Genomic DNA, 20,697 nt, shown 5'->3' with positions numbered 1-20,697 from the left:
CTTCTATCATGCGAGCTGAAGGACTACAACAACTCTTTTAGCTAGCCGCAGCAGTAGGCTGTCATCCTTTACAAAGACTGGCCACTGAAAGAGGACGCAGACCACATTTTAGCAGCATGTCACAAACCCACCATATTGTAGCGGAATAATTAATTAGGAGAATAATATGAAATTAATTATGTAAATGGTTCCATCAGCTCTGGCTGTTGAAGTCAATGGGTGTGACTCTGGATTTACTCCCACGTACACAAGAACAGAACAGGAAGAGCCACACCGGATCAGAGCAGGGGTCCACCTGGCCCAGCATCCTGTCTCTGACAACGTTGAGCATCAGCTGCTTCAGAGGATGGTGTGTTCGTTTAGTATGCTGTAGGGCGCCCCCTGCCGAAAAGGTTAACACATGCCAGGGCAGTTACCCAGTCACTTGGGTCTCAAATGCAGACGTGTCTGTTGAATCATCTAATGCTTCAAACTCAGTGAGTCGCCTGGCCCTGCTCCATGGGCTTAGAGGTTAACTGCTGAAGTGCGCGTTCAATACAGCAATCAGTTTTAGTCATTTTTCTTAACTAGATTTTAACCTCTCCAGGGACGAGTCTGTCTCCTTTTATGTTTGCGCAGCACCTGGCACAAGGAGACCTTGATGGGGCCCCCAGCTGCTACACTGCACACGTTAATTGATTAATTAATCATGACAATTAATAATTCTTTATTTTTGAACATAAATCACAACTGATTTAACTGTTGCTAAGTTAGCTGGATCAGTAACCTCCTAGAGGCCAGGCTCTTATGTTAACTGATGTCTGTAAGGAGCTGTGTGAATGTGTCCTGCTATATTAATGATATTTAATAAATAAGTAATGGTAATGATGATCTTTCCCACACTGTGAAATCCTCCATCGCTTCCTGATTTACTATGGAAATCTCAGGGTGCTTAAGTATCTGGCACCATCGTGTGATGGAGGGACACGGATCTTCCTAAGCAGGAGGCGTTTACTAAAGAAATCGACAGCAGCTATAGGGCAAATCAACACACTTCCACACAACTTGAGTTCCAGCTTGGTTGCCTTTGTTTACCAGAGACCAGATCCTGGAACTCTATATCACAGAGCCATCTAGTGGTTGATTAATATACTGCAAGTAAACCTCACCAGAAATGCACATTCTAGGGTTTCTTTTAGCAAACCGTGAGATGCCATTGGATTATTAACTACGGCAGATTAAAACCAATGATGGTGATCAATAGCTCCCCCAGACTGGGCATTAGGGGTGTCCAATGTCTACATCTAAGTTTACCTCTATTTCCAGCTTAGCTTTCAGTCCACCTTCAAGGCTGAGGAATTTCTCCTGAGCATCTGGACTTGTCTTTTCTCAAGGAATTCACAAGCTGCTCTTTCAGTTAAAATTTCCATCACACCAAAGACTTATCAGGCATTCCCACGGAGTGCACACCGGGCAAGCGGAACAGAATTAGCCCTCTGAGAGTCACCTCCAGCTTCCTGAGGCCGGGAGGGGGGTTGTCAAAGTGTGCCCTTGATTTTGTGCTGCCAAACTTACAGTCCAGCTCCAGATCTGGTCTGATCCTTCCCTCCTCCTGCAGTCCAATGCCAGCTCCTCTCAACAGGTCTGGGGCTTTCTTGTGGCCTTCATTTAGCTGGCGTGTCTCTCCTCCCTCCCATGGGACCTCCCAGCCCAGCTGAGCTGTTGACCAAGGGGTAGGTGTGTAGGGATATTAAAGAGGGTACTAACAGTGATTCCCCCAAGTGACAGTGACCCCCCTAAGTTCACCAAGTACAAAAATCTTTTAAGTTCTTATGTTAAAACTTGTAAGCTCCTGTCTGCAGAAAACACTGATTGTATCTGTCCTGTGAAAGATACTCTATTACTATGTAAAACTTACAAACAAGTTAATTGATTTGTTCTTGAAGTAAACACTATGGAGCCTTAAGCTGTAATTGATACAATGTAAACAAACAGACTCCCACCCTCTGTGATTACAGGGCCGGGAATCTCATAGGAATTAACACACACCCCAAAAGTGGTGGAGACAGTAAATTAAAATATGGTTAAGATATGGAATGCATGTTGATGAATGTTTGATGTACGCGAATGGTTAGGGAGGTGCCAGCCAGGAAAGGATCCATTGGCCAAAGAGTGTGTCAAGTGGACCACCAGACAACCCCCGGAGGGTAAACTGGGATCCACCCCAAACACCTGGAAGGGATGTGCCATCTGCTAATTGAGCCAACAACAGCAGGATGAAACAGTTCCCATAGACTAACATAGGATTTAATTCCTATAAAAATGGACTCTAAAAATTGAGGACTTTTAAGTCTCTGGGTTCTGCAGCCAACCTCCAGGAGCATCAGGTGCATCTGACAGACTTGGCGCCATCCTCACAACCAAGATACCTGGCCAGTAACTTGGCATAAGCAACTTCTAGGCTGGTAAGTATAACACCTATACAGAACCTGAATGAATGACTGTGTGAATGAATATATATGTGTGTGTGTGTGTAAGGAATAAGTAGTAATAGGAATTAGTCAAAACAACGTTGTTTACTTTTCTCTTTTGCTTTATTATATTGACAGTAAATGTGGTATCTTTGCCTTATCCCTCTTAATAAGATCCTGCTGGGTTTTATTATATTGGTATAACATTTGGAACGTACTGGCCTGCGTTGCACAAGGAAGTGAATGAAACAGTTGGGCCTGCAGCACCTTTAGCAGCAGCAGCAGGTGTTCTCCTTTCATGCAAGAGACAGAGGCCTGTATTTTTGGCGTGAACGATCAAGGTTCTAGGCCTGGCTCCCTGGAATTAATTAAGACCAAACGAGGACAAGCACCATCTTTGTCATGAAGCTAAATGCTCCAGGGTCTGTGCCGAGCGGCGGCAGCTCCTCCTTCACTCCCACTCTGATCTCTCCAGCTCACTATGCAGCCAGCTTCCAGCTCCTCCCATTCTGGCATTATCCTCCACAAATGTGACCCCAGTTAAATTGGCACCGAAGAGACAGGTGGCAAAGGACAACACCGATCAGAGAAGGGCTCAGTCTAGTCCAGCTGCACGGGTGAATCCTGGACCAGGCTCTGATTAGCAGGAAGAGTCTTGGCTTTCCTGCCTCGGGACAGAAGAAACTCCACTGGCTACATGGAGGAAAGTGCCTGCGGAACTCCAGGAGATGTGGATCCCAGGATTCCCACCACCCTGGGATACCTTTAAGGACAGCTCCAAGATCCCTGCCACCATGCACATGGGCTCTGGCTCCATGCCTGTTATTGGGGATACGCCCCAAAGCCATTCTCTTCTCCACAAGGCCCCCTGCCCAGGCGAGCTGCAGATCACCAGGCGCCCTGAGGCCAGGCCAGTAGAGTCACTTTCATGCAGCTCAGCGTGACTCTGGAAAGCGGCCAGTCCCTAGCTGCCCCGGCTTGGTGGGATCCTGCTGGCCCTCAGGCACCACAGTGACAAGCAGCATTTGTCGGGGGCATGCTGCTTCCAGGCGACCCCGCCACCTGAGAGTATCACAATCACCTCCAGTTCCCAACCCCACCTGCCCCACACTCCTGTAACCTGCCCCCCTGGGCGCCTGTACATCTAGTGCCTCCAGCTAGGACTTATTGCAACTGGGCCTATTGTCTCTTGGGGCTTCTAATTCCCGGGGCTAAGGATCTGCCCGTAGAAGCAGAGGCCCCTACAAACTAAGCAAGTTCAACAGGAGGTTTTTAGCGGAGCCTGCTGGGATTGCTGCTGGATTGTCTCCTGACCCACTGCCATTCTGTAGGCCCCAGTTGGGTCTTGCTGGGCGCAAAGCGCCCCAAGACCATCCCACTCAGTTCATTCCCATACGGCACAAAACAACAGCCCCCGCTTTTCGTCTCCCCAGACACAGGCACAGTGTCTGTGATCAGCGCTCCGTCCAGAAACTCTGCCCCGGACCTGTTAAATCAGCCAGATCCCAACCCCTGGCCATACTCCGCTTCCCAGCTGGTCCCATGCCCCCGTGGGCTGCAGAGCCTCTTCCTGGAAACAAACAGCTTTGCCACTGCACACCCCACCGCCGGCGCCATCCCAGCTGCCAGGGCACAGAACTCTCTGCTCTGGGGTTTCTCACACTGTCCTTGGCTGAGACAGGTCACCAGAGCCGGGCAGGCTAATCCCCTGGCTGGGATCTGCCCAGCTATCTAGGGGAGCTTGTGGTGCCAAGATAAGATCTCACTAGGCAGGCAGCCTGCCCCCATCGCCCCTGTGCCCTGAAGATTCATGTGGCTGCTTTGGGGATGGGAGCTGCTTAGGGGGAAGGCAGCCTCTTCTCCTTCCCAAAATATCAGCTTGTCTAGCAGTGAGCAAGAGACGTGAGAGCCCTGGGGACGGATCCCTGCTTGGGTGGGCAGGGTGGGTCTTAGGCCCAGGGGACAGATCCCTGATGGAGTCCCCAAATGTCCGGGTGCTTAAAGAGCCAGCCCCACGCTGGGGCCCCACCTAAGCAGAGCGCAATGGGCAGAGGATCCTAGTGAATGGCAAAGCCTCTCCATGCTGCTGGCATCTCCTCCCCACTCTGATGAGCTCCCAGGCAGGCTGACTGGAGAGCAGGGGAATGGAGTGGAATTTGGGGATGGGGATAGGTGTATTTCTGGGGCGGGCAGGGTTCCCCAGGCAGCCCGTCGAGCACGGCTGCACTGCGAGCCCCGTGCAGGCCGGAGCGGGGCTGCTGCCTGGATCTGAGCACCAGGAACGCCGCTCAGGTCTGTTGTGCAGAGATAATGAGCTCTCCTGTGGGCTAACATGCGGCACGGATGCATTAGATCAGAAGGGCAAGTTTATCGGCTCCAGGACGTGCAGGCCAGGCGAGCAGAGTCCCAGCAAGGCCCTGCCCACGTGGACTGTGTGCAGCTCTGGGCAGCGTGTTCAGGGAAGGAGGGCAGCCAGCAAGGTACAGGCAGATGCCAAATTTTAAAGAGGAAGCCTGCTCCAAGGAGACCCCACTCACCGGGGATGGATGCCCTCCCTCCTCGGAGTTGGGGATAAGAGACGCAGGGTGCAGGTGTGTTCACCATTCCCTACCCATCCTGGCCCATTGAGTCTATCTAAATTAATGCAACGCCCCTCCAGAGCCTTTGGCCTAGGAGAGGGGGACGGAGTCTTTCTTCAAAGCCAACCATTTTGGGGGCTCCCACAGGGCAACACAAGACCCTGCTTCCCCTCCCCCCCTGCAATGACCCACAAATGTTGCTCCTGCCCCTGCAATGCTCCCGGTCACAGAATGGGCCTAGCCAGCCAAGCCGAGCAGCGCCAAGGGCCGTGTCGCAGCAGGAGAATACAGACCGCTATGGTCCCGCCCCTCAGCCGGGTGCTGCTGCCCTCAGGGGTGCACCACAGGAGCCCCCCCGGTGAGCGAGTCCTGGAGGCTAAGGTCGGAAGGGGCCACCAGATCTCTTGCAAACCTGCGTGGAGCCCAACTGCAGCCCCCTGGAGACTAAGCCCTGGCGCACACAGATAGAGAACGCGAGGGAGCGAGGTGCACCAGTGCCGCGGCACGTGAGACGTGTCCAGAGGATCCCAGCAGACAACCCGTGCCCCGGACTGCAGAGGAAGGCAGAGAACCCGATCCGAGCGGGGGGAAATTCCCTCCCGATGCCGTGGCTCGGTCAGACCCTGACCCCGAGAAAGAGAAGGGGACACGGCGAGGCGCTTACCTCGGCAGCGCACCGTCTACCTTGGCCACATCGACGGTGGCTGTGGAGTGCTTCCCGCCCGTCAGCAGCTCGGAGGTCACCAGCCACTGGAGGTTCCTGGATTTGGTGTTGACGAGGTTGACGCCCTTCTTGGCCTTGACCCTGCAGAGCCAGAGAGGAGAGCCAGGCTCACGTCCGCAGGGCTGCCTGCCTGCAGCCACACACGGCGGGACCGATCCCGGGGGAAGGACCCTTATGTCCCAGAGCATTGTTCCTCCCCCATGGAGCGCGGCGGACAATGTTGCGGCTAGTATTCGGCTGGGGGCGGCTAGTAGCCATTAGGGTTAGAGGCAGGGCACTAGACTGGAACTCAGGAAAGAGGCGTTCCCTGCCTCAGTTTCCCCATTGGCAGACGGGGGTACTACTGCGTTCTGAGGTTAACATGAGAGAGAGGTGTTTTTCAGGGGCTATGAAAGCCTGGCAGTGACTGTAGGTGGTTAATACTGGATTACTCAGCTCTGCAGGGGCTTATTTCCAGGTCAGAAGAGACCTGGTGATCAGCTTGTCTGACCTGTTGCACCACCCCAGCCAGAGAACCTCGCCCAGTGATCCCTGCATCCCGCCCAGATCTTGCAGTCGAGCTAGAGAACGTCGGCTCTGGCCCGGCTTTGTGTGGTGCCTGGTGGCCAGGGCAGACTAGGGGACAGCCCGGAGCAGGAGTTTAGTGCACTGCGCTGGTGCAGGGGAGAAGGATGCTGCTGATGGATCTGGGCAGGGTGTGGCCTGACAGTGTGTGTGAGAAAGGGAGAGACTGGCCCACCCAACGGATAACAGACTTACTGCTGCTACCAGCTAGGAAAGATCTTTCTTTCAAGTGGGCGAGTGGGGAAGCAAAGGGCCCAGGGTCCTAGCCTGGCTCCCTGGGGGTGGGTGACGTACGCAGCAGCAGTGTCGGCTCCGAGGTTGCGGCGCCACATGCTGCCAGGGCTCTGGGTGCTGCTGCTTCTTCAGGACCAGAGCTAGTTGGGCTGAAAGTCCGGCTGCTCCAGGTGCAATCATACGCTAAGTGATGTGGCCAAGGGCACACGGGGAGTCTGGGGCACAGCAGGGGTCTCTTGAAGGCCAGGCTATCGCCCTAGCTGCAGGACACTCCCTTTGTTATTGTAGGGTTGCCCAGGCAGACGGGGCTGCGTGCACCAAGGTTTATTTCCTTGGGACGCACCGCCCTGCCCTCCAGAAGCCCCGGGCCCATCCGCTCCTCGCCACCCTCCAGGGCAGAGAAGCGCGGAGAGGCTCGGGGGTCCTTGACCTAGCGAGCAGTGGTGATTGGTTCTGTGACCTGCTGGGACCTGGATCAAAGACCCCCCCCCCACACCCCTCCGAGCTCATCGCCCGTAGGATGCTAGAGAGACTTTCACCAGTGCAGACCTGGGAGAAAGGGGCCCTGTCCCACTACCAACAGGCGGAGAAGGCAGCTTAATCCCCGGCTCTCCACCATGCTTCCAAGGAGATTCCTACAGTTTGCTCCCCTCGCTGTCCCTCCCCTCCAGCGGGGCTGACAGGACGGGAACTGAGCGAATGAACTCCCAGCGAGCGAGCGGAGCACGCAGTGGCTCGGTGGCTTGGGGTGGTGCTACTAGCAGGGTGCATTGAGCATTTAGCTGGTGGGGATGGTGCTCCCTCTCCCATCTCTTTCGCATCGGGCTCGTTCACTAACAAATATGACCAGCTGCTCCGTCTTTGTCCCATTACATCAGTGATATCACCGTAGGCTCTACGCTTGGGCTCCAATCAAGGGCTCTATGAACCAGGAGCTGCCACCCCCGGGATCCAGGCACCCTGCTAACGCTTTTCCATAGCTCTGTTTTACGCCATGTCTGCCAGATGCCCTCTGTCGGGAACGCAATCCCAAAGCAGTCTGCAAGCACAGTGGTGCACCGTGGCATGAGGGGCTGGCATGGCAGGGGGTGCGGGTAAGGAAGGAGGAACCCTGGCATATCTGGGAAGGGAAGGGAGGGGGAATAGCAGGAGGCTGCAGGCCAGGGCTAAGGGGTATCAGCTGTGCGGTGTCAGGATCCAGGCCTGGACTAGCCGGGCATGGCTCTTCAGGCCACAAATCCTTCTCTTTCCCCAGGGCTGCCCAGAGGATTCAGGGGGCTCGGGGCAAAGCAATTTCGGGGGCTCCTTCCATAAAAAAAGTTGCAATACTATAGAATATTATATTCTCGTGGGGGCCCCTGCGGGGCCTGGGGCAAATTGCCCCACTTCCCCCCCCGCCCCCGGGGCAGCCTTGTCTGAACTCAGAGCAGGGCAGGAGCAGTGACGGGGCCCCCGACGGGCGCTGTTGGAAGGAGAGTGGGCAGGAGCTCCGGGCTCAGACTGGCTGGGAAGGACACCAGGAGGTGTGATGCCCGTTCTGGCACTGGAGAAGAGTGTGATGCCAGCATGCCAGGGCTACACGTGCCAGACACCGAGCGCTCCCCTGGGCGGGGCTAGGGGAGGCGGCTCAGCACTGTGCTGGATGACCAGGACTGCTCCATGCACGGTGGGGTCTTGTTCTGAGTCTAGCCTAAAGGGATCTCCACCCTCCACCTCTCCCAGCCCCCTATCCACACCCTCCTGCCAGCAGCTGGTCTGAACCCTCCCCCAAACACAGTGCACTCATCACGCTGCCCATGTGGCCACCCACCCTGCTATGATCGGTCCCTCTCCCCGTCCCAGTGCAGCTCCCCTCCTTTCCACTGCGTGGGCGGTTCGCCCTGTGCAGCTGGCCGTGTGTGCAGGGCACCCAGACCTCCCTGCCAGCAGCCTAAAGCCCTGTCCACCCCTCCCCTCCAGCATCCTACTGCTCTGCCACCTGGCCCCTCCAGCACCCTAAAACCCTGCACACCCCTCCCCTCCAGCACCCTAAAGCCCTGCCCACCCCTCCCCTCCAGCGCCCTTCTGCTCTGCCACCCTGCCCCCTCCAGCACCCACCCACCCACTGCAGCACTCTCTGGCCATGCCCATTCTGCACCCTACAGCTCCAGCCCCACTGTCCTCTCCCCTCCACCCCCCCGACTCATTCAGCCTCCTGCCAGGGCCCTGTACCTCTTGCTCTGGCTGTCCCTTGTGCCCCATGGCAGGGCCCGTCCCGCCCAGGGGCCAGGCAGACATTCACACCCTGTGCTGTATGACTCCCATGATAAACTGACAGGGGCTCCCCAACACTCACTGAATTGCCTGCCATGGGCTCGGGGTCCCTGGCATGGGGATAGCTGGTGCGTTGGGGCTGGGGAGACGAGCAGGGCTGTCAGGAACACACACACACACACACGCACACACTGGCCTCTCTCCCTGCATCACGCCCTGCTGCGCCCCGTCTGTAACATGCATCCGCAGTGGGGATGCCCACAATTACTGGCATCAGGTTAACGAGGCCACCCTCACAAGGGTGTTTGCCAGGCACGGGGGACGTGGTTTAACCAACGCCCCCAGGGGTTGGCTGTTATTAACAATGCAGGCTCCCCGTTCGCTGCGTCCTTGCCACGCACCCCGGGAGCTGAGCCGATTGCCGAAGTGCTCGCAGCATCCTCACACCACTGTCCCCCAAGACGCCCCAGAAAACCTAGCGCTCAGGCCCTGCCATCTCCTCCAGGCCACCCTCCAAACCAGCATCAGAGCCTGCAAGGAAGGCTGGGCTGGGACCCAGGAAATCTGCCCTGCTGTTGACTCCATAGGACCTTGGGTAAGTCCCGTAGGGCCAGACTTTTCCAAATATCCAGCAGCCCTGACGTTAAACCTGGCCTTTGGACCCAGTGTGAAGCCACCATTCTGAGGTGGAGCCCTTTGAGCGCTGAGCCAAGGGGCATGATCCCATGATGGACTGTCCTCGTCCCGCCCCGCGGCCTGGCAGAGGTAGTCCAACCAGCCGGACTAGCCTCCAGACGAACCCACGGCAGCGGCCCCGAATCGAAATATTTCGTGTTTGAAACACAAGCTTGAGCCTGAAAAAGGCCCATTTTCCCACCCGCTCTAATGACACAGCAGCAAACGCCGAGTCAGACCCTGCTCTGATTTCCTCGGATGCCCCGTGTGAGGGGTCCGACCTGCTCCCCGGGGACGTCTGCATCGGGGGCCTTGTACTACGCAGTAACGTGTGATGACACTTCCTCCCCTGCGCCCACCAGAAGGCCCAAAGAATCACCTCCGGGGATTAAACATCACACACAGTGCAACACACACCCTTCCCCATTCGCTGCTGAACCTGCCCCGGGAGACAGGCTCCCCATCGGATTTTCAAGAGAGCCCAGCCAACAAACTCCCAACGAAACCAATGGGACTTAGGCACATCAAGCACCTTTCCAAACTTGGGAACGATCACTACACTCGCTGCTGAAATGCAGCCCGCTCTGGGGTGGGCCGCGACAGATGTATCCCAGCGAACAGCGACGCAGCAGCTCAGGGCAAACACCAGCAGCACAGCGCCTCCTAGCAGCAGGCTGGAGCGTCGGCTTGGCGCTCAGGCTAGGGCTGCAGAGGAGCGGTTAACGTGCTCGTCCCCGGCCCCGTGGACGTACCTGAGCGTGAAGTGCTCCACGGTGGAGTTGGCCATTAGGTAGAGGAGGATGCTGAGCACTTCGCCCGGCTTGAGGGGCTTGTCCGGCAGGCGGATGAAGATGTTGCTGTCCAGCCTGTGCTCCTGCATCAGCTGGGTGGGCGGGGGCTGGAAGAGGCTGATGCTGCCAATGCGCAGCAAGGGGTGCTGCGTGGGGCCCTCTGTCCGGGCAGTGCCGCCCCCCCGGCGCGGGGCCGTCTCTCCGGGACACTCCCCGGCCCCGTCGGGCGCATGCAGCGTGTAGTACAACTCAGCCTGCTGACTCTCGCCGCTCAGGTCCAGGGCCTCCGGTGCCTTTCTCCTGCCCAAGGGCACAGCCGAGGGGCCAAACCAGGCGTGGGGCAGCTCGGTCTGCACCAGGCAGGTGGCCAAGCTGCCCCGCAGGCGGCAGGAGCTCTTGATCTCGCGGGCCTCACGGAAGGCGTGCAGCCGGATACAGGGCAGCCGGTCGGTCACGTCGAAGTCGTCCCAGTCCCGGCCTGCCACGTAGAAGAGCACCTGGACCACGGGCTGGCTGGCCAGCACCCGTGGCTGGATGATGAAGGCTCGCACCTTCCAGTTGACGGTGAGGCGGTCAGGAATCTCCAGGGTGCTGGAGGGCTGGAGCTGCTCCTTGGGCAGGACCAGCCCGGTGCTGAAGGGCCCCAGCGAGACGTTGAGGACGGGCAGCTCCTTGGTCTGAAAGACGACGAAGGGCTCGGAGCGCTGCAGGGGGACGCTGGCGTTCCCCCACGGCCCCGCCCCCGTTTCCTTCAGGAAGAAGGCCAGGCGGGTGTTGGAGAGGCGGTAGCTCACAGGCAGGGTCACGGCTGCTGCGGGGGGCCAGGGCTCCAGGGGCTCCAAGCTGGGTGCCAGCACCTTGCCCTGGGCTGGGAACGGGACAGAGAACAGGGCGGGTTAGAGACGGGACAGAGTGCTGAGCACCCGTGTATTGCCACCCATGGCAGCCCCCGCCACCCCTGACCGGCCACTGCCCTGCACCTGCTACGTACCCCCGCGTCTCCCACACGCACCCCCCCATGCTGTCAGCAGCACTGTGACCGCGCCTTTATCCACCAATTGCAAAGCGCTTTACACAGGAGGGCCACCTCATTATCCCCATTGTACAGATGGGCAAACCGAGGCAGAGACGGACACAAGCTCAGGAGCCGGCCTGCCGTCTCTGCTGGCTTCCGTGCTGGATTTATACCCCTCCTGCAGTCCCAAGGAAGCGCCGGCATGGGGCACCTACAGCCTAGCATCCAAAACAGCAGCCAGGGCATGGAGGCAAAGCTCCGAAGGCTCCAGCGAATGGGATCCCCTCGGTAGGATGCCTGCACAATCCCCTGGAGTCCCAGCTCCAGGAACCCCTGAAGCGCTGAAAGTCTGCAACCCCCTGCGGTGCGGGGCCCCTCCTGGGAGACTCTCCACAGCTTGTCGGGGCCTATAAGCCACCGGCCATGAGTTTTATCACGCCAGCTGGCCCCTGGCAAACGGCCCAGTCCATCAGATCATCGGCAGCACGAGGCAGTTTGCTGGAGGGCGGGGAGAGGGGGACGTGAGTGTGTGTATTCACAACCGTTTTTATTGGGAGGTGAAGAAACTCCCACATTGATTCCCCAACTCCACCCTTCGCCGCCAGAATTCTGCACCCCAGGTCTCACATGGGCTCTGGGAGGAAATGCACCACGGGGGGACATACTGACCGGGAGATAAGCCGTGGCAAAACCGCATTAGGAAAAACACAAGGAGAGACTGGGGCCCATTCGGGGAGATGCCGATCTCCACCTGCGTTTGTTCAGAGACCCCAGATTTTGCCAATGCGCTTCCCCGCCCCCACCCCGAGATACAGACTGAAAATGCAGCGAGGAATTTGGAAAAGGTGGGGAATCAGATTGGAAATCGACTGGATTTCTACAGCACAACGCGGTCCTGGCCCCTGACTCAGGCTGCTAGGTGCTACCATAATGCTCCTAATAAATAACGTACAGCGCCCAGCACAATGGGGTCCTGGCCCCTGACTCGGGCTGCTAGGCGCTGCCGTAATACTCCTAATAAATAACGTACAGCGCCCAGCACAACGGGGTCCTGGCCCTGACTCGGGCTGCTAGGCACTACCATAATGCTCCTAATAAATAACATACAGCGCCCAGCACAATGAGGTCCTGATCTCTGACTCAGGCTGCTTTAGGTGCTACCGTAATACTCTTAATAAATAACGTACCGTGTCCAGCACAACGGGGTTGGCCCCTGACACAGGTTACTGGACACTACCGTAATGCTCCTAATAAATAACATACCATGCCCAACACAATGGGGTCCTGCCCCTGACTCGGGCCGCTAGGCGCTATCATAATGCTCCTAATAAATAATGCACAGCACCCAGCACAAGGAGTTGCGGTCCATGGCTGGGGTTGCTAAGTGCTGCTGCAAGCCAGAGAACAGGAAAGCCCCGTCGATTCTGTGGGGAGCTAGATCGAAATTCTGCAGCAGGCCCCTGGATCCTGCCGCCTCGAGCAGACTGGGAATTCTGGGTAAACTTTGCTAAAATTAGGAGTTTTTAATGAAGCAACTATGTAAATAAGCAACGCGCTCAGCCCAGCAGCCCCTGGGAGCGTTCCTTTGATCTGCGAGGCAATATGCTTTGTACTGATCTTCTCTTTCCCACCGTGATGGGTCAAGGGGTGGTGCTGGCAGCTCCAAGCCACAGTGTGGGAGTTGTCAGAAGGCAGCTGGGGAAGGAGCAGTGTGGGGCTTGGGCACCAGAGGAGGTGGGCTGAGAGAGAAGTGCAGGAACTGCCAAACTGGGCAGCAGTGCGACAGAGAGCAATATGGCCCTCTAAATGGACATCGGTAGGTTTCAGAGGTAACGCTCCATCGAGATGAAGGGAGCAGTCCTACGGCTTCCAGTCTCCCCAGCATCCTGCCTGCTGACAAGGAGCTGGGACCATGGAAGGCTTGACTGGGCTGGAGGTGTAGAAGCCTGGGAATCCCGGTTGAAGCGGGAACCTTGGAACTAGGGAACTGATGTTCCCAGACTCTCTGTCAGCTCACCAGGCAGGCCGCTGAAGCCAGGTGGGTGAGCTGGCGGGGAAATCAAGTAGGTTTCGGACTGACGCCCGTCTGGGCTCTGACAAACGTGTAAAAGTCGAACCATGAACTGCTTCCATGGCGACAAATTGACATCCTCTGAGTGCCACGAACTTCCGACCCGCCTGCCGAGCTGCTGGAGCAGGCTGCCTGCAGACTCAGGCGGACGTTGCTGCACCATGACATGCATTCAGGCCTGCCCAACTGCGAAGGGAAGGCGCAGAAGGCCAGGTTTGTCAGGGAGTATAAATCAAGGTGGCACCACTGAGATCAGCTGGGATGGGTGGGGCTGCTTCATGCTGGCGACATATGGGCCTGTTGTGGTTTTTCAAGTGAAAGCTCAGACTGTGGAGCTAATTCCACAACCAGGGAATGGGGGGGGGTCCAGCAGGCTCGGCTCCACTGTAGGGGGTGCTGCTATTGCATTAGCGGCGGGGAGATCGGAGTTTCCACGAAGCAGTGTGGCCCCACCACCCTGGAGTGAGCTCACTGTCCACGCACCTGGGAATACAGCTCCTGGGCCCAGGTCCCAGCTCCGAGCACTGCCCTGGAGAGAGAGGTCAGGACTTGGGTCAGGACTGAGGGGCATTGGCAGAGGAGCGGGGTCTAACCTTACAGTGTCACAGAGTGACCTAAATACACATGGAGCCTTGCAGTGCCACGGCGCCAAGCTAACAAACCCCAGAGCCTGCGGTGCCATAGCACAGACCTAACGAACCCCAGCACCCTGCAGTGCCACGGTGCCCAGCTAAAGAACCCCCAGTGCCCTGCGATGCCACAGCACTAGCTAATGAACCCAGTGCCCTGCAATGCCACGGCACAGAGCTAACGAACTCCAGCGTCCTGCGATGCATGGCACAGAGTTAATGAACCCCAGAGCCCTGCGGTGCCACAGCACAGAGCTAACGAATCCCCAGCAACCTGCGGTGCCACGGCACTAGCTAATGAACCGCCAGCACCCTGCAGTGCATAGCACAGATCTAACGAACCCCCAGAGCCCTGTGTTACACGGCACAGAGCTAATGACCCCCAGCGCCTGTGGTGCCACGGCACAGAGCTAACAAACCCAGAGCTCTGTAGTACCATGGCGCCGAGCTAAATGAACCCCCAGAGCCCCTGCGGTGCCATGGCACAGAGCTAACGAACCCGCAGCAGCCTGTGGTGCCATAGCACAGAGCTAATAAACCCCCACCAGCCTGCGGTGACACAGCCCAGAGCTAACGAACCCAGAGACCTGCGGTGCCATGGCACTGAGCTAACGAACCCAGAGACCTGCGGTGCCATGGCACTGAGCTAACGAACCCCCAGAGCCCTGCAGTGCCATGGCGCCGAGCTAACGAACCCAAAGAGCCCTGTGGTGCCATGGCGCCGAGCTAACGAACCCCCAGAGCCCTGTGGTGCCACAGCACAGAGCTAACGAACCCCTAGCGCCCTGCAGTGCCATGATGCTAAGCTAACGAACCCCCAGCTCTCTGAGGTACCACAGCACAGAGCTAACGAACCCCAGCACCCTGCACTGCCACAGCACAGAGCTAATGAACCCCAGAGCCCTGCAGTGCCACGGCACTAGCTAATGAACCCCAGCACTCTGTGGTGCCATGGCACTAGCTAATGAATCCCCAGCGTCCTGTGGTGCCATGGCACTAGCTAACGAACCCCCAGAGCCCTGCAGTGCCATGGTGTCGAGCTAATGCACCCCCAGAGCTCTGCGGTGCCACAACACTAGCTAATGAACCTCAGCATCCTGCGGTGCCACAGCGCCAAGCTAACGAACACAGAGCCCTGTGGTGCCACAGCACAGATCTAACGAACCCCCAGAGCCCTGCAGTGCCATAGCACAGAGCTAACGAACCCCAGCACCCTGCGGTGCCATGGCACTAACTAATGAACCGCCAGCACCCCGTGGTGCCATGGTGCCGAGCTAACGAACTCGGAGCCCTGCAGTGCCACGGCACCGAGCTAATGAACCCCCAGTGCCCTGCGGTGCCACAGCGCTGAGCTAATGAACCCCCAGAGCCCTGCAGTGCCATGGCACAGAGCTAATGAACCCTCAGTGCCCTGCAGTGCCACGGCACAGAGCTAATGAACCCCCAGTGCCCTGCAGTGCCACGGCACAGAGCTAATGAACCCCCAGTGCCCTGCAGTGCCACGGCACAGAGCTAACATACCCCAGGGCCTTGAGGTGGCATGGCACAGAGCTAACGAACCTCTAGTGCTCTGCGGTGCCCCTGCACAGAGCTAACGAACCCCCAGCAACCTGCGGTGCTGCAGCTTTGAGCTAACGCACCCGAGGATGCCGGGGTGAGGCGTAGCTCCCAGAAATGCTGCATGCAGACAGACATTACAGTATTTGCAGTATCAATCATCCACCTGCACTAACCACTGGGGAAAGGGCATAAGATTAAAACAAGAATTGTTCCCACAAAATGTCTCACTCTGGAAAATCACTCTCCTGCTGTAAACCGTGTGGTTCTGCCCCTGGAAACTCGCCTCAGCTGGCGAACCACCAAACTGCCCTGCCCACTCCCCTTGATTTCTGTTTCGCTGGCCCCAGGTCGGACTGGAAGCTGGCTCCCTTTGCATGAGGGGAGGACGGCGCGGTCGTTTCATGCTGGAGGATGGGAATGAAAGGACAGCCTCCCGTTGACCTTGGGGAGCCCATAGGCACATGCACACCTATGGGAAAGGCTCATGAAGAGAGGGGGCTGGTGTGAACGGGAACACTAGTACCTGGGACCTGGCCCACCCTAGTTTCATCCTGGCCCAGTTGGAGGGGGGAAACAGGAGCAGTTTAAATCATAAGCCCAGCAGGCCAGTTCTTAGGGCTCCGGCTTCCAGAGTCCTATGATCACACCAGACTTTTAGCTTCCAATTAAAAAAAACAAGGTCAGTTCCTAGCCTGGGAAGTGGTGGTAAAAAGCCCAAAAATGTGACTCAAGAGCAGCCTGAGTCTGCAGAGAGCCTGAGACAATTGCTCTGGGCGGGGAGGGGAACTGCTCCAAGCATCTCAACAGGGTGTTAAGACCCCGCCCCGCTGCTGTGGAGGCCCGTCCAACCCCACCTCAGCAGAGGACTCTATGTGTAACAGAAGGCGAAGGGTGAAGCAGGCCCAGCCCACCTCCCCAGCAGATACTGGAGTAAATCCTGGGGGGCTGGGGGCGGGCAGCAATGTGCTGCCCCCCCGAGGGGGCCTGTTTGCTTTCTGCCTGATGTATCCTTGAACTACGTCCTCGGCTGGTGTGAATCAGCAAAACTCGGCCACACTAACTGTCATTAATGAAACCCAGGGGCCCAGATAACAAGCCAGGTCTGCAGAGCCCAGCAGGGCAACAGATCAGGGTCAGCATTTCAGGAGACTGCGCTCCTGCGGTCAGAGAGGTTAGAATTAAGGGCATAAAGACAGGCCCTTACCAGCCTGTCTGGGGAGAACCCATTAATTAACACACAAGGGACTGGAACTGGCAACGATTCTAAATCCACTCAGCTTCCTTCCTTCCTGTGGTCTCGACCCAGGGAATTAAAGAGCAGGCCACTGGACAATTCGCTGGCAATGAAGCTCTTGGCAATATCGCTGCCTGTTGATTTAACAGCTAGTAAGGGAAACTCAAAGGGGCCAATTCCTGCTTCCACTAGGCCTGATTTCCAATTGAGAGATATGCCTGGCCTGACAGATACAAAACAGCCAGCCGAGACAATACACATCCCAGGCCTTAAGGGAAGGGGCGAACAAACGTACTGTGCCCGCCGCGGGCACTTATTTCTGAAAAATCCAGACAAATGGAACAGGTTCAAATGTGGGAGGCACTTTTAAAAATAAGGAAATGCACTGATGCCAGGAATTCCCACCATGGCAAGCTGAGTTTCATCCCAGTGCAGCAGATGGTATGCCACGAGGAAAAGAAACCTGCAGCCATCTAGGGATGGCGTTTCAGAAGGTCTCGGTATGTTGGGTGCCCGCTAGGTGCCGAGATCAAACTGCCAGCACTGAGGCTTGGGGAATCCAGCTCTGAGCAGCATTAAATGTGGCCCTTTAATGAGAGCCCGCCCGTAAGGAATGCTGAGGGGTTGGTTTAGGCTGGGCAACATTTGATTTTTATATTTTCACCGTTTCGATGGACAATATCGATGTTTCTTCGGAGACATTTGTTAGATTTTGATCAGTTTAAAGGATCACAGTTGTGCAACATTATGAAGTGGGGAGGGAGTTCAGACCATCAAAATGTGTCATGATCGTCGATATCTGCGATTCCATGCCGAGATTTAGAATGGTTAAAATGCGAATTGTCAACCTCGCTGGTCAAACGATATAAAGGAAATAGAAATCAAACTCTCATACGCTCTCAAGCGGCTTTTCTCTTAGTTTGCCTCTTTGTAAATTGCGCTGAGCACTGAGGGAATATTTTTTCCTTGGTTGGGGTGTGGTGAAATAGACGTTTACCAACATTTACCAATCTAAATCTAATCCTTCCAAGCCCAGGCATAAGGACAACTGAATCGGCAGGCAAGCACGATCTTGTCTTCTGCTAGAATTACAACACGAGCCGAGGAAGAGAACTCATTTTGTGTCATGACGGTGCAGCACCGTCCCACCAAGTGAACACTGACAAAGGACGGCAGATGGACTGAGACGGGTGGAGTTAGCAGCAGGGCACTCCAGGAATTCTGGACCAGGTCCCCAGCTGGTATAAATCATCCTCCTTATGTCCCTGACTCAGGCAGCGCCCAGGAGAAGGGAATCTGCTCACCCCTCTCTTACGGCAACGTTCACCGCTGTGCAGAGCTCTTGGCAGCGTCCAGTCCCATGGCACAGCCGGCGCCAAAGGCAGGTGCTGGTCCCTTTGGGTGCATCTCAGCCTGGTGCATGATTGACAGTGTTCCTACCGGTGACACAGGCAAGCTTGCGAGTGCCACAGCTCTGTCTGCCCTGAAGAAGAGCTCTGTGGCACGGGAAAGCTTGTCTCTTTCACCTTGTCTCGCTCACGGCTACAACAGCGCTGCCGACGGCGTTATGACTGGCCATCAAATCATGCAGGCCGGCCCTAGCGTTTGCCTCCTTGGCCTGCTGCAGCTGGGAATCCTGCAGGATGATTACCCCGGGCGACTCCTTCCTTCCCTCTATCCCCACTTCCCCAGTGTTCATTTCTCTCGTACTCTGGGTCAGCCCGGCAGGCTGCGCTCCTCAGCTCTCACCACCCCCTCTCTCATCTCCAGCACATCGGTCTGCACCCCGACAGCTCGCCCCTCTGTGAGCCAGATAGCCCTGGTGCATGTGGCCTCTTGAAATGCACCAGGGTGGAGGGCAGGGCGGTGCAAATCAGCCAAAGTGTGCTGCTCCAATGGAGGGATGCCAATTGATACCCGCTGGGGAGCTGGAGCGATTCACTTCCAAAGCAGCTGATCGGTCCTGTCCCCACTGAAGGAAGAAGGACCCAGCAGTCAAAGACACTGAAATATTCAGTCTCCATCTGTGGGTCTGTGTACAGCCCTGGGTCTCCAAGGCTTTCTGGGCACAGCAGAGTCCCCTCATCGCTCTGACAGTGGGGGCTGATGCAGCAACAGCAATGGTGGGAACCGGAGCCTGACTCTCCGCTGTGTTTATGCCCTGTAAAGAGGCTTTAGAGTGTCACAGGCATATAACACCACTCCCAGCATAAGGATAAATCAGTGGAGGGTATTTGGATTGTGGGGCACTAGGGTTGTGCTTTTCCCCAGTGCCTCTAGGGGGCCAGGAGGAGCAGCCCTGAGGCTGCTCTGATTTACGGCAAAGGCCAGGCCAGCCCTGCATGTCTTCATGGTACAGGGATTCAAAACCACCATACTCTGTACGCTCTCTGTCCTTGCTGCAAGCGCAGGAACGGAGCACCGGAGAGTGTGGCCCAAAGGCCAATCTACAGGCCCCCGGCAATCACTGGCATTTTTACCCCCATGCTGGATTCTATAGGAGCTGGCTAGCAAGTTATTACAAGACCCAGGAGTCTCTGATTAGCCCTGTCTATGGCTCCTGAATGTTCAGCATCACCGATTCATTTCCTATGCAATTCCCTTTGCTCCCCCAGAACAGTGTCACACCCCAGCATTGTCTGAACTGGCTGAAATGGCAAGACCACAGCAATCTCTTGGGAGCAGAGGTTGGCTCTGAGCTCCCCATCTGTGGTGGTGGTTGGGGGCAGGGGGTGTTAGCTCCTTTCTCGCACGTATCAGAGCTTGGCCACAGCTGGAGATGGGACACTGGGCAGGGCAGGCCGGTGCCCAGAGCTGGCACAGATAATCCTCTTTGAGCTGCCTGGCTGGTGGGCCTCGCTTGCATGCTAACTGATCACTGGACTGGGGGTCTAGAAGGAATTTTCCCCCAGCTCAGAGCAGCAGGGACTTTGGGGGGTTTTCACCTTTCCCTGCAGCTGGTCGGCCCTCTGTGATCAGCTGGGCATGTCTCACCTAATCAAACGCTTCCCCATTTCATGGGCCTTGGGCATTGGTGGCACGCGGGTACACTCTGAGGACTGAAACGCTTTCATCTGGGCTCAGTAAAGGGGTATCTGGGTTGATCAGGCTGTACGTCAGGTCTCTATGCAACTCTATGGACCAGGGTGATCTCCTCCAGGCACTACGGCAATGTAAAACACACAGGAAGAGGGCTGTTGTTTTGACCTGCCCGGGGGAGGGGGTGGCATGAGGTCAGCTGATCTACATGGGGGATCCTTGAGTTCCTACCAGTGGGAGAGCTGAGCTGCGGGAGAGATGATGGGAATTCAAATCTATTATAGACCCAGCCTAGATATCGGGGGGAAGGGGGAGGACGCTTGCATTGCTAGTGCCCGCCAAATGTATCTGTGTGGGGTTAACGATTAAGACTGAGAGCGTAAGAACAGCCATACTGGGTCTCCATCCACCCCATGCCGGTGCAAGATGCTTCAGAGGGAATGAACAGAACAAGGCAATTATTCAGTGATCCATCCCCTGCTGTCCAATCCCGGCTTCTGGCAGTCAGTGGCTTAACAAAGAAACTGGTGCGATTAGTGTTCTCACAGCCCTGCTTTTCCACACACAAAGCACCCCCCTCCAGTGCAAACTGAGGGGCTGGGTGTGCAAATGGGCGTGTGATTAACCCGCAGGAGTGCCAGCAATCATGCGCCAACCTGGGCACCCGAGAGGGCAGCGCTGGGGCTGAATCCGCTACAGTCAGTGTCCCCCGGGGGATGTTGCGGGTACAGCAAAGTGCCCCGAATCCAGTGTCACCTGTCGCCAGGATGAGTCTGTGCACCTGACCCAAAACGCACGCCTGCCAGGATCCCTTCTCTCATCACTGAACTGCAGCCACCTCTGGGGAGCAGCGGGGCTGACGCTTTGGGCCAGGGCCAT

At 56.7% G+C, this 20,697-nt stretch overlaps 1 protein-coding gene across 1 annotated transcript in view; it reads right to left on the bottom strand.

Annotated features, from left to right (window-relative positions):
* The window catches only part of TMEM132E (transmembrane protein 132E), a 47,075-nt gene extending 33,547 nt beyond the window's left edge, over nt 1-13,528 (bottom strand). Inside the window, exons 1-3 of the mRNA XM_032789695.1 lie at nt 13,303-13,528; nt 10,232-11,138; nt 5,694-5,834 (exon numbers count right to left, since the gene is read on the bottom strand). Of these exons, the coding sequence (XP_032645586.1) occupies nt 5,694-5,834; nt 10,232-11,138; nt 13,303-13,528 (1,274 nt within the window). The remainder of the gene's footprint in view (nt 1-5,693; nt 5,835-10,231; nt 11,139-13,302) is intronic.
* Nucleotides 13,529-20,697: the final 7,169 nt, after the last annotated feature.

The sequence above is a fragment of the Chelonoidis abingdonii genome, chromosome 20, assembly GCF_003597395.2.
Source record: "Chelonoidis abingdonii isolate Lonesome George chromosome 20, CheloAbing_2.0, whole genome shotgun sequence".
NCBI classification, from domain to species: domain Eukaryota; kingdom Metazoa; phylum Chordata; order Testudines; family Testudinidae; genus Chelonoidis; species Chelonoidis abingdonii.
The sequence above is the reverse complement of the archived record's forward strand: the minus strand, read 5'-3'. Positions and strand labels throughout refer to the sequence as shown.